General features: G+C 40.6%; 1 protein-coding gene across 1 annotated transcript; it reads right to left on the bottom strand.

Annotated features, from left to right (window-relative positions):
- Positions 1-14269, bottom strand: LOC134227611 (modular serine protease-like). Its single transcript, XM_062709227.1, has 5 exons — positions 13906-14269; positions 1976-2273; positions 1387-1916; positions 452-1315; positions 1-246 (listed from the first exon to the last, which is right to left on the bottom strand). Exons 1-5 carry the CDS (start codon positions 13997-13999, stop codon positions 35-37), a joined length of 1998 nt encoding a protein of 665 aa, XP_062565211.1. The 5' UTR covers positions 14000-14269; the 3' UTR covers positions 1-34.
- Positions 14270-24273: the final 10004 nt, after the last annotated feature.

The following is a 24273-nucleotide window of genomic DNA, read 5'->3' on the forward strand; positions in this document are numbered from 1 at the left end:
TTGTGTTTTAATCATTTATTTTCATCGCTACCTCTCATATCACAGGGAATCGACTTTCGGCGTCCAGGATCATGGGGATGTAGTTTTGCACTTCGGTGAAGGCGACGTATTTGGTGTTGTCGCAGCTTCCGCTAGCGGAACGAGGAGCCGAGCTCACGACTCCGTACAGGAAGTAGACGGTTTCCTCGGATATTTCCTTGGACAGTGCAAAACCTCCGCCGCTGTCGCCCTGACAGACGCTAGTCCCTGTAATATTCGAAAGAAAATTTAAGCACTTTTTATTTTATGAGTTGAAGTGAGATCTAATGATACAATCGAATGATAATAATCGAAAAATTGCATATTTTTGCATGACGTGATTAATGTATCTTTCCTTGAAGCAAATTCCTTACGCTTTATGAGAACATTGATGTATTTTCGGTAATAATTATTAGTAAATGAAGTCACATACCTGTTTTGGGTTCACCCGCGCAGAACTTATCTCCAGTTAAAAATGGCCGATACGATACCGGCGAAAAATCTCGACATGTATAGTAGTCCACCGTAGGAATGTCCACCACTTTCAAGTTGGGGCTCAGCTCTCCCCCGGAAGTAGTCAACCCCCAACCAGCCACTCGACCCAAACTATTGGGCTTAATTTTCTTCTCGCTTTCAGTCCGTAGATTCCTCTCCAAACAAATCGGTCTCACGTACGATTTGAACACAATAAAATCGCTCAGCACTATTATGGCAATATCCAGATTGTAGTACCCGGAAAAGTCCTGATACTGTGGCTGTGTGATAAGTTCCCTCACCCGCAGCACTTGCGCCGGGAGTGATTCAATTGCCTTCAACTCTCGGCGGTACTTCCCTGCAGTTACAATGAACGATCGTAGATCATAGAACGACGTCACATCCCAAAAACAGTGCGCTGCGGAAACCACCAATCGTTCGGTTAGAATCGTGCCACCACATATGTAGTACCAATCGTCCGACATAAGGTCGTCAATGGTGTCGTTCTCCAAGTTGCGATAAATTCCCGTATGCCAAGGAACCTCCGTTATGGAAGCGTTCCGTCCTCCTATAATATACGCTTCGGCATCCGGCGTTGGAGTTCCGCAGGTGGGTTCACAACGGAACACCGAACTGTCCCAGATGCCGTCTACACAATTGATAGTTTCGTTGACCGAACCCAACGGTTTCTGATACCCGACTTTGCAATCGATCCTAACTTTAGTGGTGGGCGGTAGCGGCCGTTTGCAGGTGATTTGCTTTCGTTGATATTCGCAAATTGGCTGAACGGTTATTCCGTTGATTGGAACTTCCGAACAGTAACCTGCAGTAAATCAAAACATTAATTTTGTTATGTACGTAGTTTGTTACAATACACAGATTTAATGAACTCACGTTCACAAATTGGAAAGGGATCCAACCATTCTCCATCCAGACAAATATTGCTTGGTCCTCCCTTTATGGTATATTTTTCATCGCATACAACAAAAACGGAATTGAAGTTCTCGATGTACTCGCCAGTCCCAATTAGAACATCCTGAGCCGATTCATCTAGTACTATTCGTCCATTAAGGGGCTGCATCGGCACCACACACGATCCAACGGGTCCCTGGATCACTGACGAAGGAGTAGTCGTTGTGGTAGTGCTGGTCGTGGAACTTACCGCCTTTGGCGTTGTCGATGGGAATGGTTTTCCGCACAGTATTTCATCTTCATCGGAACCATCTCGGCAGTCCAGGATTCCATCACACTTTGCATAACCTCCGATGCACGCCCCATAGCTGCAGCGGAACGAAAACGACGGGCAAAATACGAGACTGCACAGTTTCTGCTGTTCATCCGATTCGTCATCGCAGTCGGGCCGGCCGTCGCAAACCCCGTCATTCGGAATACATTGGCCAGATTGACACTGGAACTCGATGTTTCTGAAATAATTGACATTTGGGTATCACTCTTCCACTTTACAAATCTCCAGAATACTCACGAGCAATTGCCAGCCGCGAACAATTCGTCACTGTATCCTGGGCAGTGTAGATGTTCATCCGAATTGTCGGCGCATTCCTTTATTCCGTTGCACATTGCATTCCCGTCGACACAGCCTCCATACTGGCAACGGAATGCATAGCTGGGGCACCGGATGAAGGCACACGCCTTGGATGTCTCGTCCGATTTGTCTTTACAGTCGATAACTCCATCGCACAGTTGGTGTGACTCGATGCACTGGCCGCTGTCGCACTTCCATTCGTAGTAGTTGCACACTTTTCGACGATCCCGAAAAAATGCTGCAATAGATTGAGAATGAATAGATTATTGACGACAGATTTAGAAACAGAAGCTTGCACTGGATTCCTATTTTTCGCCATCAATTGTTGTACTTGTAAGTTATCGAATGTTATCGGTCATTTGGTAATCTGGGTAGGATTATTAAGTAGTTTGACGATAACTCATTCAAGAAGCTGAATTTCAAAGCACGCAGGTTTTTCTACAACTCTGCTCAACAGTTCGTTGTTTGAATTCCACTGATAGTAAAGTTATAGCGCTAGTTGCAGTAACTTATCCTAAATGATTGAAGTTTTGTCATCATTTGGTATAAGTTACTGCAACTAGCGATTGTCGCGCATCAGCCTAACCACTATTGACCGGCCTTTTCGAGTACTGCTGTGGTATTCGCCGACAAAGGTGAGCACCTTGTATGCGGTAATGTGATATGATATGATAGCACTATCGAGCCTGTGACTTTTCTGTGCATAGGAGATGTGAGTCCATCCAGTCAGCTCGAAGATATTTCTGCTACCTTTCAGATCATTAAAATTACCTGGTGGATTTTTCGATTTATTCGGTGGGTGGCGCTAGTAGACATGAAATAACCAGATGGATTGAATATATCGGAATCTCTGAGATATAGGAAGTTGTTACCTACTACAAAGTTGTTCGGTAAGTCAAGACCATTATATTGAGAATAAGTTTGGAAAAAAAAGCTCCAAACGGGGCTCGAAAGTTGCGGCCTGAAGCCATTGGCCTTGCACAAGATCGCTCGTCACGTCAAGACGAGCAGATATTGCGACCAGCTTTACCTGGTCCACCTGGAGCACGTCTTCACCACGTGGAAGAACCTGAAGCTGGTCGGCGTTATAAATTACACCATTGTTGACTGGGAGTTTTTTTTTTTAAACTAATTTTATTTGCTACTTATCTAATCCAGTATTTTGCGCTCGATAATGGCGGCTTCGTGAGTTCCGACGAGTTCCTTTATGATATTCAAGAGGTAGAAAATATTTACATGTTTAGATCAATGTAGGCTTTGATTCATTGAAAAATATTGCCACTCATCGGAATTGTTAAAAACATACAGAACGTCAAATATTTTACTCTAGGATCCTTAAAGATTTCTCGCTTAACTTTTCAAAAGGACCTAAGTAACATTTTTTTCATGAATTAATTTGAGTAGTGCAATCAAAAGCTTTCATATTGGTCTGTTGATTGCGCTACTCAAATTAATTCATGAAAAAAATGTTACTAAGGACCTTTTGAAAAGTTAAGCGAGATTTTACTCAAGAATTTCATTGTTTAGGTTTCACAGTTCTAAAATTAATATTTCATTATCTAAGAATGTAAACCCCATAATAGATTGACAATAAACCATTAAAAGTAAATAAGTGTGCATCTCAAACTCAAATTCGCAATTCCAACCATCATAGTTTCTGATCTGACTTTGAACTGATGTCAATTTTATTTGAAACTGTTGCAAATTGATAGTGATATTATGCACTTCATGTTAATGACCAGCGCCAGGACTACTCATTGAGGTTGGGAACCAAATCCTATTCCCCCTAGGCGCTTATTCTGGTAAATTAAGGAACTGCGACTACTAAATGACTGCTAGCATGCTCATCTTCATAAGACCCTCAAAAAATTATCAGCATTTCTATTAACATTCACCACAAGCTCAGCTAAGAATTATTTTATTATGTACTATGTTGCCGTCACAAGCAGGATGGTTTCGACTACTCGTATTTTTACCATGTAGGTATTTCAGATTCCCAATTTAGAGAGATTCGTTCAATTGAGGTGGTGTAATAAGTTACACAAACAAGTTAAAATGAACTATCCTGTTTGGAAACCTTTTTATTTTCGCGTTATGGATAACTGTTTTAAATGCGCGGTTCAACTCGAAAACGTAGAATGTAAAAAGATTCCTTCTAGATTGAATATTGAGGGTAATGTTTCTGATGATTCTTTCCATCTTAAGCAATTCTTGAAATCCATTGATGAGATCGCATGTTACCTAAAATAAATTAAAATATGAATTTGAATTAGAGGAATTTTGATTTGAAAATATTTCAAGCCTTGCGTTGCGAGCTCTTTGACATCTGTTTATTTACGAATAGTTTTCATGCAATTCAAGGCTATCCTGATGAGTGCCAATGTTTTCTACCTATTGAATGTCAAACTGGGAGGAACTCACGCCACCATTACTGCGCGCAAAATACTGGATACATGCATTCATCTCTTAGACTAGGTGTTCCGTGTTTTCTTAACACTATCATCCTTATTTGCTATGTTACTTTTTAGTTATTATTAATACATTTCAATTGCCTCTGGCAGTTAGGATATTTCCTCTGGTTGAATTGAATCATGTAGGAATTCCAATGTTTTCTACTTAAAATAAACTTAACCTAATTTATACTAAGGGTACAAGGAGCTAACCTTGGCAATAGAAGATTGCAACGATTTTTGTCTAAAATTGGAAATTATATTGTTGGACATTTGTTGCAATGTCTCAATATTAGAAATTCTATGAAGTTCATTGGTACTACTGTAAATTCGCAGACAAGCTCCTGATGTTGAACTAGCCTGACAGTACGTGAGGACCTTAAATCTAGCCTTTGATCCGACCAAATTATTCCTCGGTCTGAAACTGCCCCAAACTCGATTTTGTTCAGTGAATTTATAAATTATTTGTTCATCTTCTTCTTCTTCTTCTTCTTATTGGCATTACATCCCCACACTGGGACAGAGCCGCCTCGCAGCTTAGTGTTCATTAAGCACTTCCACAGTTATTAACTGCGAGGTTTCTAAGCCAGGTTACCATTTTTGCATTCGTATATCATGGGGCTAACACGATGATTCTTTTATGCCCAGGGAAGTCGAGACAATTTCCAATCCGAAAATTGCCTAGACCGACACCGGGAATCGAACTCAGCCACCCTCAGCATGGTCTTGTTTTGTAGCCGCGCGTCTTACCGCACGGCTAAGGAGGGCCCCTAAATTATTTGTTCATGCCGTTGGTTTTTTTTACGGTGGATGATTTCGATATTCAGATTATTCAGAAAGGCTTTGAATAATTCTTAATGTTTCGAAAAGAATCAAATGATTGAAAAAAAAATGTGGTAAAACAGATTTAAAAACAAAATTGAATTACCTACTTCGGAAAATTCAAAAAGAATAATTGAAAATGAACTTAATCTCAAAATTAGAATGTCTGTACCTGCGATTTATTTTATTGACGTTGAGGCGTGACATGATTGTCAGGAAATACTTGCCTTCCAAGTTACTAATTCCGTTCAATCCGCTGATGAAACTGTATAAAGAAATCTCCCGGAAAAGCACCTGTTGGCCATAACTGTTAAAAACCTTAAGTAAAGTCGATCATTAGAAAATGCAAAACGGCATAGATAGCATTATTTTTTAAAGCAACACTAATAACATATGTATAATCTGACACTTTTTTTGTTGGGTTTCGTACACTTTCTTTATTGAGAGATGAGCCAGCCGAAGGCTACAAATCTCTCTAATAAAGATACAAAAAAGCACTTTCTATGTATTCGATTTAAGTTTTCTTAAGAAAATTATTTTGAGCTTTTTAGTGGGATGTCTTCACTTGTCATAAGACGAGTTTGTACAATCCCCTTGAATTCCACCACTTAATTGTATCTTGACAGATACGTATTTCGACCTCAACAGTAAGGCCGTCTTCAGTGTCTCGTACTTGATTCGACTTAGTCGACGTAAGTCTACAAGTACAAACTCGTCTTATGACAAGTTAAGATTTCTGCCAAAATTATTAAATATGATTGAATAATATTTTGAAGCTCTTTAGAAGAACCTTTAAAAAAAGGGACAAATTGAGGATCCTGTTTAATACGGGACGTATGGTGGTCAGCCTATTGAAACCGGAGGTGAGCGCCCACATCCTGGACTTTCGTACAAGATCGTGAGCCGGGATTCCCCCACTTGGCTGAGTCGGTCCGGCGTCCATTCGACAGTCGACTTGTACATCACCAACTTGAACGACCACATCTCGCAGTTGGTCGTCTATTCAGTGGAGGCGGAAGTGGACTCTGTGGTTAATCAACATCAGCTGTCCCGGCGAAACTATCATTGAGTCGACTGGAGCCGGTTCCAAACGTGTGTGGACGCCAACGTCGACTACGAGGCGCGGCCGGAAACGCCTGAAGCAATTGATCGGCAGTTATGGAACGCAGGGAGGAGGCGATCTCGGAGGCTCGAGAACAACATGGTAAGGCAGGTAAGCAACACCCTAACCATTGGTACACTCCCCAAAGATTTGATTTAATTGCGGAACGTCACTCGCAGGTAGTTTCAGAGTACTGGACTGCCTGAGATTAAGGCACGCTGCAATCGAATTACAACAATTATCAAGACCAGAATGGTGGACCTCAAAAATAACGATTTCTCGAATAAGATCCGCATTCTCCCATACTATGCTAAGCCGTTCTGGAAAATGACCAAAATACTAAAATCTAAGCCTCGGCCCATTCCACCTTCAATCCCAGAAGACAGTAATGACTCTAAGGGGCAAGCCAGAGTGAACGCGACGAGCGATGCGACGCGACAGTGTAATTTGACAGCCTGTTGATAATGATTGTTATTCTTTTACGTGAGTCGCGTCGCGTCGCATCGCTCGTCGCGTTTACTCTGGCTTGCCCCTAAGGATCGCTTTATAACTCCTGCAGAGAAGGTCGCTGAAGTAGGTCGTCATTTCGTCAGCTCACATAATCTTGGGCAGAACATTATCAGTCCACACGAAGCAGCCATTAACAAATATGCACACAGCATCTAATTCTTAACCACTTCTAGGAGGAGTTGGAGATCACAGCTGGCGAAATGACGGCCTATATCAAATCATCGAAAAACATGAAGCTCAAACACATGAGAGCTCCATTCTTTGAGCACCTTTCGCTGATCTTTAATCAGTGTCTCCGGCTCAGCTACTTTCCATCGTCCAGGAAGTCATCCCCATCCGCAAGCCTGGGAAGGATCCTTCCTCCCCAAGAGGTATCGTAACATCAGCCTTCTCTCAGGGTTATGCAAGCTATTCACCAACGGTTACTTGAGTCTGTCGAAAACCTCAACATCTTGCTCGAGGAACAGTTTGGTTTTGGTCGGTCAACCGTACACCAACTAACTCGAGTTGCTAACGTCCTCAGACGGAACAAGTTTGTCTCAAAAACATCCGCCATGGCCTTACTCGTTTTTGAGAAGGCATTCGACAATGTATGGGATGATGGCTTGGTGTACAAACTACACGGATACAAATTTCATCCATTTGCTTCAAAAATATACATTTTATTTCCAAAATGGTAATATGTTTGAATCAAACATATTTATTTTAAAACCAAAATTAAATCTCTGTTTGATTTATACATACACTAGTTGGCAGCCCCTCGCTCGCTCATGCAAAAGTAAACAAAAACTCGAGTTCGGATCGGATCCGATCGGAAGTCAACAGAGGAGCAGGAGCAAGAGTGGCATCATATGTTTTCTTGCTTCTAAATTGATGATAAGGATGTTTTTCAGGTACAGAAAGGTAAGTAAATGAAATATGAATGTTTGGAATTGTGAAATCTCTTAGTCAAATGCTACCAGAATATGAAAATTGGTAGAATTGCTAAGAAAATATTATGAGTGGTCGAACCAAAACAATAATATCCATGTTTGCTTCAAACATATAGCTGGTTAAAACAACTTGAAACGCACATTTGATTAAAAAAAAAAGTTTTCGTTCGCTTCAAATGCAACAATATGTTTGATCCAAACATATTTATGTTTGATGCCAAAACAAACTGAATTTATGTTTGGATTTAGGGTATCTGTTCCTATATCAATAATAATAAGCCAATGCGCATATGAAATGCATTTATTTCTCACCCAATAATCAAGTAACATGAGAATAATTATGCTCGGCTTACGTCATTTTTAATTGATAACAATTTGGTAACTTCAAAAATGAAATTGTTATCACATTATAGAAGAATTTATCTAAAAACATCATCACTGCCATGCACCTATTTCAATAACATTCAAAAACAGTTAATCCTATGCCTGTACCTATATCAATAATACTGTTTCCAACATAAAATACGCACACTATTACTTGTGTGTATACGTAACGATATGATTGCAGTGATGCCGAATTCTTCAATGTTTTGTATTTAAGTTGAAATATAATTACAAAATTGCAGTTTTTGTTGTAGTTTTCCAACTTATCAATTTAATTTTATGTTTGTCATAGCTTATCTCTTCGATATACCTTGTTTTACAAACATAAGAGTTGAATTTTACAATGAAAGTTCATTCAAGCATTTTTGAAATAAAAATCTAGTTCGGCAACCCTTGCAGATGCTGCAGGCCATGTAAATAGTTTGGAATACGGACAACAATAATTTAGACGTTGTTCGAAATAAACCTATATCAAACTATAGGAAATCGCGTTAGTTTTTCAAATATGATTATATTTAAAGTGAAAATGTGATGTGCTCTATGTGTTGTGAAGTGTATTTTGAAAGGATACATTTGTTTTAGCTTGAAATTGAGTGGAAAACAACGGCCTGAAATGAGATGAATCTGCTAGTAGCAATCGAGCAGTGCATCAAATCAACAGTTCAGAGGTGGGAAAATGAAAATAAATGTGTTTTATAATTTTGTTTTTAATAATTTGAGTCTTGTGAACTTAAACATTACGCAAACGGAATTTTAAATAATATTCCAAACATTGGAGAAGGTGGTCTATTCATTATTGTGTACATACGATGTGAGAAATTGTAATCAAATTGATTTTTTATTTGGTTTATCGACGGTTGAGATTAATATACGGGCTGTTATTAATATGGGAACAGATACCCTACCTAGAATATGTTTGTTTTTAACGTAGTTTTTTCTGCGTGTACAAAGAGACAATCTTCCCAGCTACCTGGTGAAAATCACCAACAATTACCAATTACCGGCAAGGACATTTCGGGTCTCAATCAGCGGAGCGAGTTCCAATGCGCATGACATCGTCGCAGGCACCCTCAAAAGTGCCCTCGGGCCCCTGCTTTTCAATATGTTCACCTCCCACATGCCAGATCCTCCAGAAGGCGGGATTCTGTCTCTGTTCGCAGATGAAACCTCCATCGTCTGTAACAATAGAGTGATCAAAGCGCAAGTGGCAAAACTCCAAGGAGGCCTGGATGCCCTGACAGCACCTATCACCAGCTGGAAGATTTGTATCAACGCGGCGAAGACCCAGGTCATCATTTTCCCCCACTTCAAATCCCCTAAGCATGTTCGGCTTGGGGACTGTAAAATCATCCTCATTGGCACAACTGTGGAATGGGCCAGTGAGGCTGACTACCTTGGACTGACCCTCGACAGCAAGCTTATTTTCCAGCAACAGGTTGACAAGACGGTGACGAAGTGTAACGTCTTGTTGACACTACTGTAAACTTTGATTAACCGTCAGTCCTCATTATCCCTGAATAATATGCTTGCTGTTTACAAGCAAATCATCCTCACCGTGATCGAATACCTACGACATGCCGGTCGGGGAGAGCTGCGCCAAAACCCATCATCTAAAACTACAACGGGTTTAAAACAAATTCCTGCGAATGATAATAAACACCCCACCCAGGACACGAACTTATAAGGTTCACCGTCTGGCCGGGATCAAAACAGTACCTGAGCGCTTTGGTGAGTGTAAAAAGAAGTTTAGGGTTCGTTGCTTGCACTCAGAACCAGCATTAATTAGGACCCTTGTACCCAATTAGGTTATCATTTTTTTTTGTATTTACTGTAGTGCAAATAGTAGTTAGGTTATCAAATTTTCTTCAAATTCACAACACGGGTAGATGATAAAAGTTCATTAACAGTAAAACATAATATTGATAACAAAACATGATATGAGCTTGTTTGAAATAAGAGTAAACATAACAAGCGATAATAACAAAATTTTGCACCAAAATGTCAAATACCAAAAACAATTTTTTTTGTTAATAGCAAAACCTCCTATTTTTCTGACATTCGGTGCATTTTTTTTTTGTTTTTTCGTCACGGCTTCTATCCGAGAAATGGTCCTTTACTACTCAACCTTCTTCTCGCTTCTCAGTTAAATACTGAAAAAGACGTTTGCGACTATCAAAGGATTCCGAAAAAACGCGACTATCACCCTACCTGGCAATCCAAAATGAAACCTCGATCCCCAAAAGATTACTCCAAATTTCATTCTGAAAATTAGAAAACTCGGCAACAGATACCACAATTGGCGGAATCCTTTGCTTCTTTGTATGAATTGAATCACCTGGGCTAGAGGTAGATCCAATTTGCTTAATCATGAATCAAATCGTACTGATTGCTCATTCAATAGAAGAATTATTTTCAACGTTAGAGTTAGAAGGAATATCTGAAGTCCCCTGAAGTCTGAAGTTTGAACGCTTTGGCAGGACGGTCTTGAAACCTTGTTTCTTAGAAGGAAGTGGTGAATTCTAAGACTTCCCCTTCCTTTTGTTTTTGTTAGGGCTCATTGCTGAGCCGTGAGACGTGACCTACTACCTTTTTTCCAGAACGGTGACCCTGCAGTATTACCACCGCTTGTCGGAATTTTACTTCCGCAAACGGGTCCAGCGTAAAACGAAGGCACGGGTCCAAGCAAAGATCGTAACGGGATCAATGGGTATAAATAGCGCTGAAAAGCACTGTTGAAATTGAAATAGCTTCGGGTAGTATTAAGAACTTTCTTCACGGACAGAAAATTATTAACATTGAACCAAAAAATAGGATTGTTATTTTTAAGTCATCACGTTTTATTGAAAATACGACAAAATTTATTGTTTCCACAAGATTGGTTAAGATAAAATCAATGAGGAATTATTTTTATTTCAACAATCTTAGAAAATGAGCTTTTTTGGAAAAGCTTGAATGTTTTAAGATCATACATTTGAAAATAGCCTCAGTATGTTTGTCTCGCATTAGTTAAATGAAACAAGTTTACGTAAACAAACAGTACTGGATAATGTCATAAGACGAGTTTAGTACAATTCCGTTTAATTGCACCGCATTGTATTCCTTCGTAGATACGCATTTAGCTTAGAACTGTTTTTAATTAGGACGGGCTTTAGCGGTCCGCTTAGTCAATTATCAAACTTCTACCACTCCCAACTGAAATAGTGCCACCTTAGATCACTTTTCTTGGTAAAATACGGTACGAAAATACGAAAAAGAGTTTATATATGGTCGGGGTTCTGCCAAATCGCACTAAGCGCCAGCAAAAAATTCCCATTCTTCTGGCCAAGATTTCGTTTAATAGATTCAATTGATCACAAATCGAATCGAATATTTCTCAATGCCATAACTGAGGATATTCTCCAACAAGTATATATATGAATCGCTATGAAATGATTTCCGTTTTTCTTTTACGAACAAAATTTCACAAGTAATTTAAAAAGCCGCCTAGTGTGGTTTGGTAGAAGCCCGACCATATGTTGGCCCATCACAGGGATTCCGATATCGGATCGAGATCTCAAACAAAACATATTAAGTATGGTATAGCTTTACAGCCACGCACCTTACCGTTTGCTTGTCTTGAAAATACAAAAATATCATATAATGAAACATGCTTGTTTTTAAAAACAAATTAGTCATTTTCCAATGTTCGGCATGATTTCATAATATATGTTTGTAAACAAAACTGTGAAAATGGTGAACCCGAATCATCAGATATAAATCAAAATATCTGTGTATGCGGAACACTAATTTCCGGAAGTAGGAGTCAACAGAAGCAGCGATTGTGATCCATCAATAATTAAGGTACGTTTTGTATATTACCGTAATTGTCGCACACATAATTTAAATATGCTTATCTGTGGTTTCAGGACTAGGGAACAGCCATGTAAAAAAATACACGAAACATACACGTTACATTCTACGTTGGCTGATATATTTAAAATTAGGTAAGTGAGATATCGCAAACATTTATAAATTTTCTTACAATATGGTTTTTTTTCAGTTCCGCTGCTACTACCATCGAACATTAAATTTATAATTATTTATATGCATTATATGTTAAGAACATCCCTAAAACTACGATATTACCCAATAATAAAGAAAAAAAAAAAACAAACCAAATTTATGAAATTTATTGTTTTTTATTAAAATATTATCAAAAAGACAATCCATTCAATTTAAAAATATTGATGTTTGAATTAAAAATAAAACTCTTTTTAAAACAACAATATTCTTGTTAATGGTCAAAGCTTTCAAGAAAGCTTTGTCAAACCCAAACTTTCAAAGCTTACATAAAAACAACAATATTGGATTGTTGAAACAACAAGAATTCTTGTTACCGCCAAAACAATGTGAAATTCTTGTTAAATTTATGTATAATATTATTGTTTTTATGATAGTTTTTTCTGCGTGTTCAGCAAAGATAACAGACAACCGCACAGTATAAGAGCACAATGCGGTCTGAGATTGAAGTCTTGCTAATATTTGCTATAAACTACAGTAGAATGCTCAGAAAAATAACATTTTCACATGAAACAACGCTTTTACATGAAACAAGCTATCGACCATCCTTTGTGACCAAAAGATGCGATATCCAAAAAATGTGAAGCGATGGTAATATTGTTTTTTTGTTAATAATTTGGATTGAAAAAGTAGAAGCTAAAAACTGTTTTTTTTTCTGGACCACCGTATCTAAATTTAGTTATTTTGTTATAAAACATTACCTATATGAGAAAAACGCAAGCAAGAAAGCTTAGAATGAAATTCTCTACAACTTTATAGAACAGTCCTAACGGCAACGTTCACCGAAAATAGACCTTTTATTGTAGATAATTTCTTCTGAAGACGTCAAAACTCTAGCGCTAGTGGTTTTCGAGCTATCGAATTTGGTCGTGAAATTCGACGAATCCGACCATTGTGGATTGGACGCATTTTCTGGTCATTGCTTCTCAACTGAGCAACCGTAATATAACAGGCCTGCTACGGTTTCAAAGCACGGAGGGCCTGTTATTGTAGGGTACGATCATATCGACCTAGAATCTATCTATAAGACCAATTTTCAAGCAATATTTAAAAATTAAAATATATTTCCAGTATCTTCATGTATAAAAACTATTGTTTATGTCAAGACAGAATAACAAGATTATACCGAGAAGTACAGTGAACAATCCTCTACTCGATATTGAGTTGGAGAGGTATTTTCTTTTTCAAATAAATATGAAGAAACCATTTAGATTTACCAAGATTTCCATCGTGTTTGAGGACATATCGAGTAACATCAAACCAGGTAAAAGAGAGCTCTATAAACTGATCGACATGAGCTACTAATCTTAATGTGTAAATCACACACGCAAGATGATGTAGGCTTTGGTCCCTAACGGGGATTCCCCATTTAGTGCGTAATTCATCTGGGCATTGCTCTGTTCATCTTCTTACGAAATTAAACCATTCTAAACTGAATTAAGCCACTATTTTCAAACGTTTTTGTTTCTGCTTGTGATAACACTATCACACTTTTTGCTTGAACCAGAATATTTTTTGTACATGTTCATTTAATTCATCACCATTTACTGCGAAACATCACACATTCACGTTGAAAAATTTCCCAATCCGAATTAAAAACGCAATACTCACAACTGAGTTGTTGTGCCGAAGGTGCAATTAGCGTGGCCAAGATCCAGATCAGTGCGATGCATTTCCACGCAGGTCGACAATTAGGGCTCCACATTGAACGGTCGTTGTTTGCGTCGATGCGCTTTGTAGCTCGAAAAAGCCTTCCGATTCAACCGCACCAGATCACAGCACTGAAGACAATCGTCATCGTAATTCGTTTCGGCTTGTGGTACTCGAAGAAGTCAGTCCGATTTCGATCCGGGATGTCCCGAAAGAAGATGAGGAAGAACCTGTTTTAACGATAGGATGCACGGCAATCGTTTCGTTCTTGCTTCGATTTGCTGCTCGAGGCTCGAGTGCGTGCGAACTTTGTGAACTTGAACGCTGAACTGATTAGAATAGGGAGGTAGGTACCCACCTAGCGGAGTGAGTTCCAGTTGATCGAAGAGACGTAACCATGCTTATGACGTCACCACTTGTTGGTGTGAATGCGCTTTGTGGGTAAGGGATAATGAGACTCGGATGATGAACAATGCCGATGAGAATAAATTATGCATTTTTGTTGATGTGCTTTGAGGTAGCTGGACTTAATTGAGAACTAGATTGGTTTAATTTAATGTCAATGTTTTCTGGGTTCTAGGTGTTCTTGGTGAACCATTTCAAAGAATTCCTAGAGGTTTTTCCATAAACAATACTAAACAATATCTAGCGGATGGAATACAAGGATAAATTACGTTATATTTGAAACTGTCTGACATTTCTTAAACTGATTAATCGCTTAATCTCTGCATTATAGCTCATTCTGCAAACGCAAAATTGTTAATGAACCAATTACGCCAAAATTGCTGGTGCTCCAAAATTACCAGAACTCTGGCGCCGTCAGTGGACAGCGCCCATATTCTCGTCCATGACCTTCACTGTCCATGATCACATACATAATTGCATTTTAGTTGATTTAATAAAAAGTCTGTGGATTGTTCAGAGAATTAATTAACAGACATTTCACAAAATAACAACAAAAATGTTGACTTGATATGTTGTACATTACTCGGAATACATAGATACCGTTTTGACTCAAATTCCGAATATGACTCATATTCCGAACACTCGCATTTAAACGGTATTTTAAATCATATTCGCGTAGTTTTCTCCATAGGATCTTGAATTCTTTTGCAATCTTGGTCCTCCGTATGAATATCCGTGGTAATTCTTTGTTTTAGGGTGCTAAAACGCCAATGTTCAGGATTTGAGACAAAACGGTATTAACTACGATCCAAAAATGAAATAACTTGTTTTAAATAGAGCAAGTAATCATCGCTGGTGACTATAATAGGTGAGTAACAGATATTCTTCCTTCTCATATGAAAGAGACACAGGCAAAGCATGCAAATAGGCGGACATTTAATTTATTTCATTTTGTTTAAATTTAATTTTATTTATTCACCGGATTCCAGAATTCGTTCGTCTTTAATTAGCAGCGAACGCGATTCTTTTAACTATTCTATTCCTTCACAGTTCGAGTGCGAGTGTCGTTGGGTGCAGCAATTTGTTGTGGCATTCTCCACAGCTGGTGCACCGGAATGGTTTGTCACAATTGTTCGAAGAGTGGCGGGCACTGAAGCAGTTGGCACAAATTTTCACCCGCTTGATCAACTTCCAGCGGTCCGATAAGTTCATATACTGGAATTCAGGGCAGAAGAGTAGAATGTGCCGCTTCCGGCATGCGTAGCACGTTGCAGTGCGCGATGGATTGATCCGCCGGGACTCGATCTCTTCCGCGTTCCTTATCCAGTCTAGCAAACTTTTGCGAATATTACTCCAGGTCATCAACACTTTTTTATTCTCTAACTGATCAAGAATACTGCGGCAAAGTTTATTTTGCACCACTCTCCCTATCAATAAATTGCAGACCGGGTCCATCGACCCAAGTTTTGATTCTATTGCCTCAACTGCTCTATCGACATTCGCTAGCACATTTTGCATTTCTTCGGTGGTGCAAAAATAATCAGAGAAGTTCTTCATGTTGAATATGTCTTGAATATGCTGTTCGACACCTCTTATGGACTCTTCTTCAGCGGATTTTTCCACTTGCATCACCAGGACCTTCCATTTCTGCAGCCGTTGCTCCGCATGACGCAGGTGCATCTCGATTCGTTTACCTAAACGACGATGCGTTTTAGTTTCTTCATCAATATCCTCTGCATGAACCATTTCCAATAAACGGATGGCCTTCGCTCTGAGCTGAGGGATTTTTTCCAAAAACTCATTGAATGTTGCCGAAGTTAAATTGTCTTTGATTGTGTCCTTGATGGTGCTTAATAGCTTGCGGCAATCCTGTTCCAATGAGCGTAAACAGCGGCCGCAGGCAAACACGGTGAATTCTTCTTCGATCGACATTTTTCGGCAACTAATCTTCACTTAGAAGCAGAATGATGTTTACTGTTTCAGAAAATATTGTCACCAATGTGAAGAAACAAACAAAAAACAATTATAAAAGTGTGTGTAGGGGAGTATGGTGAAAAGCGCTGATGGAACAAAATAGACAAAAATTTAAATTTTTATGCTGCACCAGATTATATTTTGATAAATCGGTAGTTTGTACTGTAGAAAAATCGGTAGGCCGGAATAAAGTATCAAATCCTATGAAATTATATTGCAGTTTGCGTTGAGTTCGCCAAATACACGAAGTTGCAGCAAACATGCAAAAGATCTTGCATACAGTGTTGATGGGTATTTTATCTTTCAAGAAAATCATGTTATAATCGAAGTCGTAATGATTTGTCATTCTATTTAAGCGAAATATAATGATCTCTTACTCCACATTTAGGCTATTGTGATAGAAAGTTATTTTATTACTGGAAAGTATGATATAACTAATAAATAAAGTGCCTATCTTCCTCTGAAAAGTAAGTAAAATATGTTGGCAACACTGCTCCGTGTTATTCATTGAATTCACGTTAGTTTTAGTTTGATGTGTATCAAACTAAAACTAACGTGAATTCAATGAATAACACGCCTAAAACAGACGAACCAGCATGAATTTTGACAGATTGTTCCTGTGCAAGTTGCTTGCAGGTTGTCTGCAATGCTAATTTTATTTGCAAATCACAATATATTTAAGACAGTTACCACAGAAAAACAGACGTAACAGCTCGAACATTTTTCTGAAAAATCCATCGCTCAACCACAGACAAACAGACGTAACACTAGAGAAATTTCCATCGACCATGACTTCAACGATCAATTTGAATTTGATCGATTGCGCGTTTCACAACTAGAGGCGCTAGCGTCGTAATCCTTCGAGTTTGACATTTCACTCCAGCGCCTTCTGGTGACAATGTCATACGAAACATTGTTTCGTGCAACATGCTCGCGTGGTGGTGGTAGAGGAGTAGGACGATGGATTTTTTGAAAAATGTTACGTCTGTTTGTCTGTGGCTCAACTATTCTACCACCATCTTTCGTTTCGTATAACATCGTCGCCAGAAGGCGCTGGAGGAGGATTACGACACTAGCGCCTCTAGTTGTGAAATGCGCAATCAATCAAATTCAAATTGAACGTTGAAGTCATGGTCGATAGTATAGATAGTAGAATCTATAGATGAGCGAAAGCACGGCTGAGTCGATTTTTTTGCCCGTGCACACGCGCATATGACGTCACAGCCTTTAACGTTTCCATTGAAATCGTGACGTCATGCTCGTTTGGAGACACGTTTGACAGTTCGTTTGGAGACAGAGGATTTATCTTCGCTCATCTATATATTCCACTATCTGTAGTCGATAGTAATTTCTCTAGTGTTATGTCTGTTCTGTGGTTAAGCTTTGTTCGTTAGAAAATTAGCGCAAATTCCATTTTGTTCCATATAGCTATCAATCTGTCAAAACTCAAATGGCTCAGCTTCGGGGTAAAATTTTAACCACGATAGGAAAATAACCATCGAACTGTCAAATTTAAACTAAAGGTTAAACGAATCAGTGAAATGGTTCGCAGCTGTTGCTTCCGAAAAGAAATTCTAATTTATGAAAGTTAGGAAGGATTATTATTATTTATTATTATTATTATTTATTCAGACTAAGGCCGATGTGGCCTGTGCGGTATATAAGAGTCTTATTCATTCGGAGGGACATCGTCAAGCTGACGCGGAGGCAAGGCCAGTATATCATTGCCGGCGACTTGAATGCCAAACATCAAGCCTGGGGCAACAGTCGCGGCAATCGAAACGGCACCATCTGGAGCAACGACATGGAGGAAGGCCACTACACGATCCTGAGCCCGGATTCCCCCACTCGGCTGAGTCGGTCCGGTGCCCACGCAACGCTCAACCTCTACATAACAAACCTGAGTGACCACGTCTCGCAGCCGGTTGTATACCAGGAGCTCAGTTCGGATCACTATCCGGTGGTGGCGGAACTGGGCTCCTCGGTCAATTGGCACCAGCAGTTACGGCGGAACTACCACCGAGTGAACTGGCAGCGGTTCCAGCAGTGCGTCGATAACACCGTCGACTACGAGGTGCGTCCGGAGACGCCGGAAAGTATCGACCGCCAGCTGTGCGCTATCGAGGAGGCGATCACGGCGGCCCGAGAGCAACCGGTACGGCTCGGCAGGTAAGCAACTCCTTAAACATCGATACACTCACCAAAGATTTGATTCGATTGCGGAATGTCACTCGCAGGCAGTTTCAGCGTACTGGACTGCCTGAGCTTAAGGCACGCTGCAATCGAATCACGAAAATTATCAAGGCCAGAATGGTGGACCTCAAAAATAACGACTTCTCGAATAAGATCCGCACTCTCCCAGATTATGCTAAGCCGTTCTGGAAAATGACCAAAATTCTAAAATCCAAGCCTCGGCCCATTCCACCTTTGATCCCCCTAGACAATAATGGCTCTAAGGATCGCTTGATAACTCCTGCAGAGAAGGTCGCTGAAATAGGTCGTCACTTCGTCAGCTCACACAATCTTGGGCAGAACATCGTCAGTCCACACGAAGCAGCCGTCAACGAGCATGCTAACAACATCCATTTGATTCCCAACGACTTCTCGGAGGAGTTGGAGATCTCAGCTGGCGAATTGACGGCCTATATCAAATCATCGAAGAATATGAAGGCCCCAGGCTTCGATAGCATCCTGAATCTCGAGCTCAAACACATGAGTGCGCCGTTCTTTGAGCACCTCTCGCTGATCTTCAATCAGTGTCTCCGGCTCAGCTACTTCCCATCGGCCTGGAAGTCAGCGAAAGTCATCCCCATCCGGAAGCCTGGGAAGGATCCTTCTTCACCCAAAAGCTATCGTCCCATCAGCCTTCTCTCAGGATTATCCAAGCTATTCGAAAAAGCTATTCATCACCGGTTACTTGAGTCTGCCGAAAATCTCAACATCTTGCTCGAGGAACAGTTTGGTTTCCGACGCGGTCGGTCAACTGTACACCAACTGACCCGAGTTACCAACGTCCTCAGACGGAACAAGTTTGTCTCAAAAACATCCGCCATGGCCTTACTCGATGTCGAGAAGGCATTTGACAATGTATGGCATGATGGCCTGGTGTACAAACTACAACGCTACAATCTTCCCAGCTACCTGGTGAAAATCATCAACAATTACCTGTCGGCAAGGACATTCCGGGTCTCCATCAGCGGAGCGAGTTCCAATGCGCACAACATCGTCGCAGGCGTCGCGCCTCCTGAAGGCCGTCATGATACATTATATTTTAAAAATTAAGTAGAAACATAAAAATAATAATAATAATAATAATTAAAATTGAAGTTGGAGGGCCAAGGCCGATCACTGTACATGTTAAAAATAATTGTAGAACAACAAATGTTTAAATAAAGAAGAATTTTACTACTACTACTCGGCTCGGTCCATGGCTGCACGTCGCCAACCACTCAGTTTACGGAGGGTCCGCAAGTCATCTTCAACCTGATCCAATAGCGTTGCCACGGGGGTGGTTTTGGACATAGCCCCCCCCCCCCCCAGAGACAAAATTTTTAGAACTATTTTTTTGTTCTGAAAACCCCCCTCCAGACCAATTTTCTGGCTACGCCACTGACCTGATCGATCCACCTTGCCCGCTGCGCACCTCACCTTCTTGTGCCCGTCGGATCGTTGTCGAGAACCATTTTCACGGAGTTACTGTCTGACATTCTGGCTACGTGCCCGGCCCACCGCAGTCTTCCGATTTTCACGGTGTGAACGATGGATGGTTCTCCCAGCAGCTGATGCAACTCGTGGTTCATTCGCCTCCTCCACGTACCGTCCGCCATCTGCACCCCACCATAGATGGTACGCAGCACTTTTCTTTCGAAAACTTCAAGTGCGCGTTGGTCCTCCACGAGCATTGTCCAGGTTTCGTGTCCGTAGAGGACTACCGGTCTAATGAGCGTTTTGTAGATTGTCAGTTTGGTACGGCGGCGAACTCTATTCGATCGGAGCGTCTTGCGAAGTCCAAAGTACGTACGATTTCCAGCCACTATGCGTCTCCGAATTTCTCTGCAGGTCATTTTCGGCAGTTGTAGACTTGTGGTTATTCGGATTTAATTCTTGTTCTTCGTATCTAAAACTGTTTCGAATTCAGACTCCCGTTTATTCACATGTCCTTCTTCCTTGCTCTTCCACCCAACTCCCCCTCTCTCTCCTCGTTCCCGTGTTGCCAGTCCCTACAATCCCACCTTAACTTTTAACAATTAATAAGGAACATAATCTTTGAATTTTACCGGTTGTTGTCGTTCACGCTGGCGCCCTATCGATTCTAACTGTTGTTTAGCATTTCTGTCTTCGCCTGTTTCGATATTCGCCTTAACATTGTGATTAATTTGGTTACTCGAACTTGGTTGGATTTCGTCACGATTCACAGGAACTTTTTTCAAATGAGTGACGTTGCGACGGAACTCTTTCTCGGAAAGCCGAGAACGTACAATTACATCAGACCCACTTTTCTTCATTACCTCATACTCCTCTGACGAAAAGTCCGATTCCAACTTGTGACCTTTTTTCATTCGTTTCACGAAGACGTTGTCGCCTTCTTGTATTTCACTATACCCTGCTCGTCGCTTCCTATCAGAATAGTTCTTTCCCTTCTCTTTTTGGAGTCTATCGAAGTCTCGCACAACTTCATCATCCAGTTTAACGGGAATATGTGGCAGTCTGCATCTGATCCGACGCCCGATTTCGAAGGTGATTCGCCTGTTGTTGCGTGATTAGTTGAATGATACACCAGGATAGATTCACTTAGCTCTTAACGCCAATCTTTGCCTAGTTCTTGAGCAATTCGTAGACGTTTTAGAATAGAACGGTTTTGGCGTTCTACCTGGCCGTTTATTTGAGGCCAATATGGGATCGTATTGACCAGCTAAATTCCATATACCCTGCAGAATGTTTTAAACTCCTCACTTGCACACTGAGGCCCGTTATCTGCTTTTAGCAATAACGGCACACCGAATCGACCGAACACCTCCCTTAAACGCCCAATTGTCTCTGCAGAATCTATGCAGCTCATTTCGCAAATCTCCAAAAATCTGCTATAGCAGTCTACTAGTACCAATAGGTACTGACCTTCAGGAAGCGGTCCGAGGAAATCGATTGCGATGTCTTCCCATGGTCCGGTTGGAAGCGGTCTTCGAAGCATTGGTTCTGGAACATCTGGAGCGAACACCAGGGTACTCCCACGGCAGTTGCAGTAAACCTGCGAGAAAAATGACACGATCGCCACGAAGAAGTACTCCTCCGACTTCGCTGACTTCTGAGGAAATAAGTCGATAAATTGTAGGCAGTAATTCCATAGTTTCTTCTCTTAAGCATTTTAAAATATTCGTGATTTCTGCATCTATTCGCGATTCTTGAAGCAACTCATCCCAAGATATAGCCATCGAATCGGCATTCACTGCTGCGATATGTCGAACAATGAGCTCTTCGGCTGAATCAAAAGGCTTGACGGTTGAACATGAAAGACGTGATAGGGCATCTGCAACATTCTGATCTCCTCGTATATGAACGATCGAATAACTGAAGCACTGCAACCTTAACACCCACCGCTCAATTCTAGAACAGGGTCGGGATCGTGGTGTTAATAAATATACAAGAGCCTTGCAATCAGTAACTAAATCAAATGTTCTACCCAGGAGATAAAATTGAAATTTTTCAACAGTTCATACCAAAGCTAGCGCTTCCTTCTCCGTCTGACAGTATCTCCTTTCAGTTTCTGTGATTGACTTAGAGGCAAAGCTGATAACTCTATCACATCCTTGATCATCAGTCTGAATCAGCATCTCTCCAAGCCCGGTAGGACTTGCATCAGCAATCACTGACGTTCTGTCCTGAACGTTGTAGAACCCCAGAATACGGACATCTGACATTGCTTTTTTAATAGCTTCGAATGCATTTTCATGTTTAGGCTCCCAAGTAAACCTTATTCCCTTTCTAGTCAATTGTCTAAGGGGCTCATCTAGAGTTGACAAATTAGGTATATGTTTCAGGTAGTTTGCCAACCCTAAAAAGCTACGAACCTCACTTTCAGTTGAAGGACGGCGGAAGGCTATGATTGCGGATACTTTTGTATCGGATGGCGCTATACCTGTCTCTGTAATCCTATGGCCAAGAAAATCTACTTATGTTGCCCTGAACTGACACTTCTCTAAATTAAGTTGTACCCCTCTTTCTGAAAGTTTTCTCATAACCTTTCCAAGCCTACTATCATGTTCTTCGAGTGTTGCTCCCTCAACGAAAATATCATCGAGATACCAATGTGTGCCTTCGCAACCACAAAGGATTTCATCAATGACTCTCTGGAAGATTTCCGGCGCCGTTATTAGACCAAATGGGAGTCTTTTAAACCTGAATAAACCTTTCTCTGTTATGAAAGTTAAGATATCTCGGGAATCTGCAGCAATCATAACTTGGAGGAATGAATCTTTTATGTCCAACTTACTCCACACAGCTCCACTGCCAATACGTGCCAGTGTTTGTTCGATCATTTTTTTTTAATCTTTATTAAGGTGTTTTTTAATCTACAGACTAAGTTCAACACCGGTTTGTTCGATCACCGGCATGGGATGATGTTCCCTCAAAACTGTTGGCAGAAGAAGGGAACCCCCTCACGAAGAACAACAAATACTAGAGTTCCCTCTGTACACCACGGCAGGCTACTGACTGGTACTTCTGCCAGCAGCTGCTGCAGTTATTCAACAACAGGTATATACAATCATCCATAACAATATTCCTAATCTATACCAAAGAGCAACTACAACTAACCGGCGCCCGCTTCTTATCCATCTTCGATCTATAGCGAAGCGTCGCACACTACCTGATATTCCAACAAAAACGGCTTGGTTTACTCTCCGAAGATCTACACAAAGTCGCAGTCCTCCCGTTGCCTTAGCGACAACAACTAATGGAGACACCCATGAAGTAGGGCCCATCTTCGGTTCAATGATATCTTTGCTCAACATTTCATCCAACTTACGATTAACTTCAGCCTCCAGCGGAATGGGCAATCTTCTTACAGGTTGTACAACAGGTTTTGCATCCGGTTGCATATGGATGTGAACTTCAACATCGTTAATGCAGGCGAATGGTTCAGACTTCTCAACACGATTCAGATTGGCACCAACTTTCAAAACCTGCAACTGTTCCGCGGTGGCGTCTCCCAATAAACAAGTTTGTCCTTTTTCCACGACGTAGAATTGAGCGAGAACGACTCTGTCATCTATCTTAATCTCTGCTGTAAACTTTCCACGAACTGCTAGTGGAGTAGTGTTACCATAGGAAACAAAGGTCCTATCAGACTCCTTCGTTGAATTAGAAACTCGAACACCGGATCGTTTCAGCTTCTCCCATGCTTCTGATGTAACCAAATTAGCATCAGTTCGACGGACAAACAACCTTCTACAATTACATCTGTGATCATCATGTCAGTCAAGACCTGTCTTGTTGATTTTGAATACTTGTCAAAACCACATAAGGCGGCTTGTTGTCTTAATCGGACCTAAAGTAATAATATATCCCAAGTAACATTTGAAGTTTTATAACGCTCTTGAAGACCATAATTTACTCTACAAGAGTGTTATAAAACCAATATAAAACCAAAATGTTACTAGGGATATGTTTTAACTACCTTCAATAAACTCGCAATTTAAAATCTAAACTACCATGTAATGCGAAAACTTTTCCCCTGCTGATTGCTTCATCTGTCTCAAACGATGACGTTCCAAGATGTCCTGCTTCGCGGGTTGAAAGTAATTGTCTAACGCTGCAACAGCTACCTCGTAATACCTTTTCTGAGTAGCTACCATTGGAAATTTATTCCCATCTGGCAGATTGGTGAACACCTTGTCCAGTTGAGGCCCGCCCAAGTACAGCAGCTTTGCACGCTTTTTATATTGGTCAGTGATA

Source organism: Armigeres subalbatus, chromosome 3, assembly GCF_024139115.2.
Source record: "Armigeres subalbatus isolate Guangzhou_Male chromosome 3, GZ_Asu_2, whole genome shotgun sequence".
NCBI classification, from domain to species: domain Eukaryota; kingdom Metazoa; phylum Arthropoda; class Insecta; order Diptera; family Culicidae; genus Armigeres; species Armigeres subalbatus.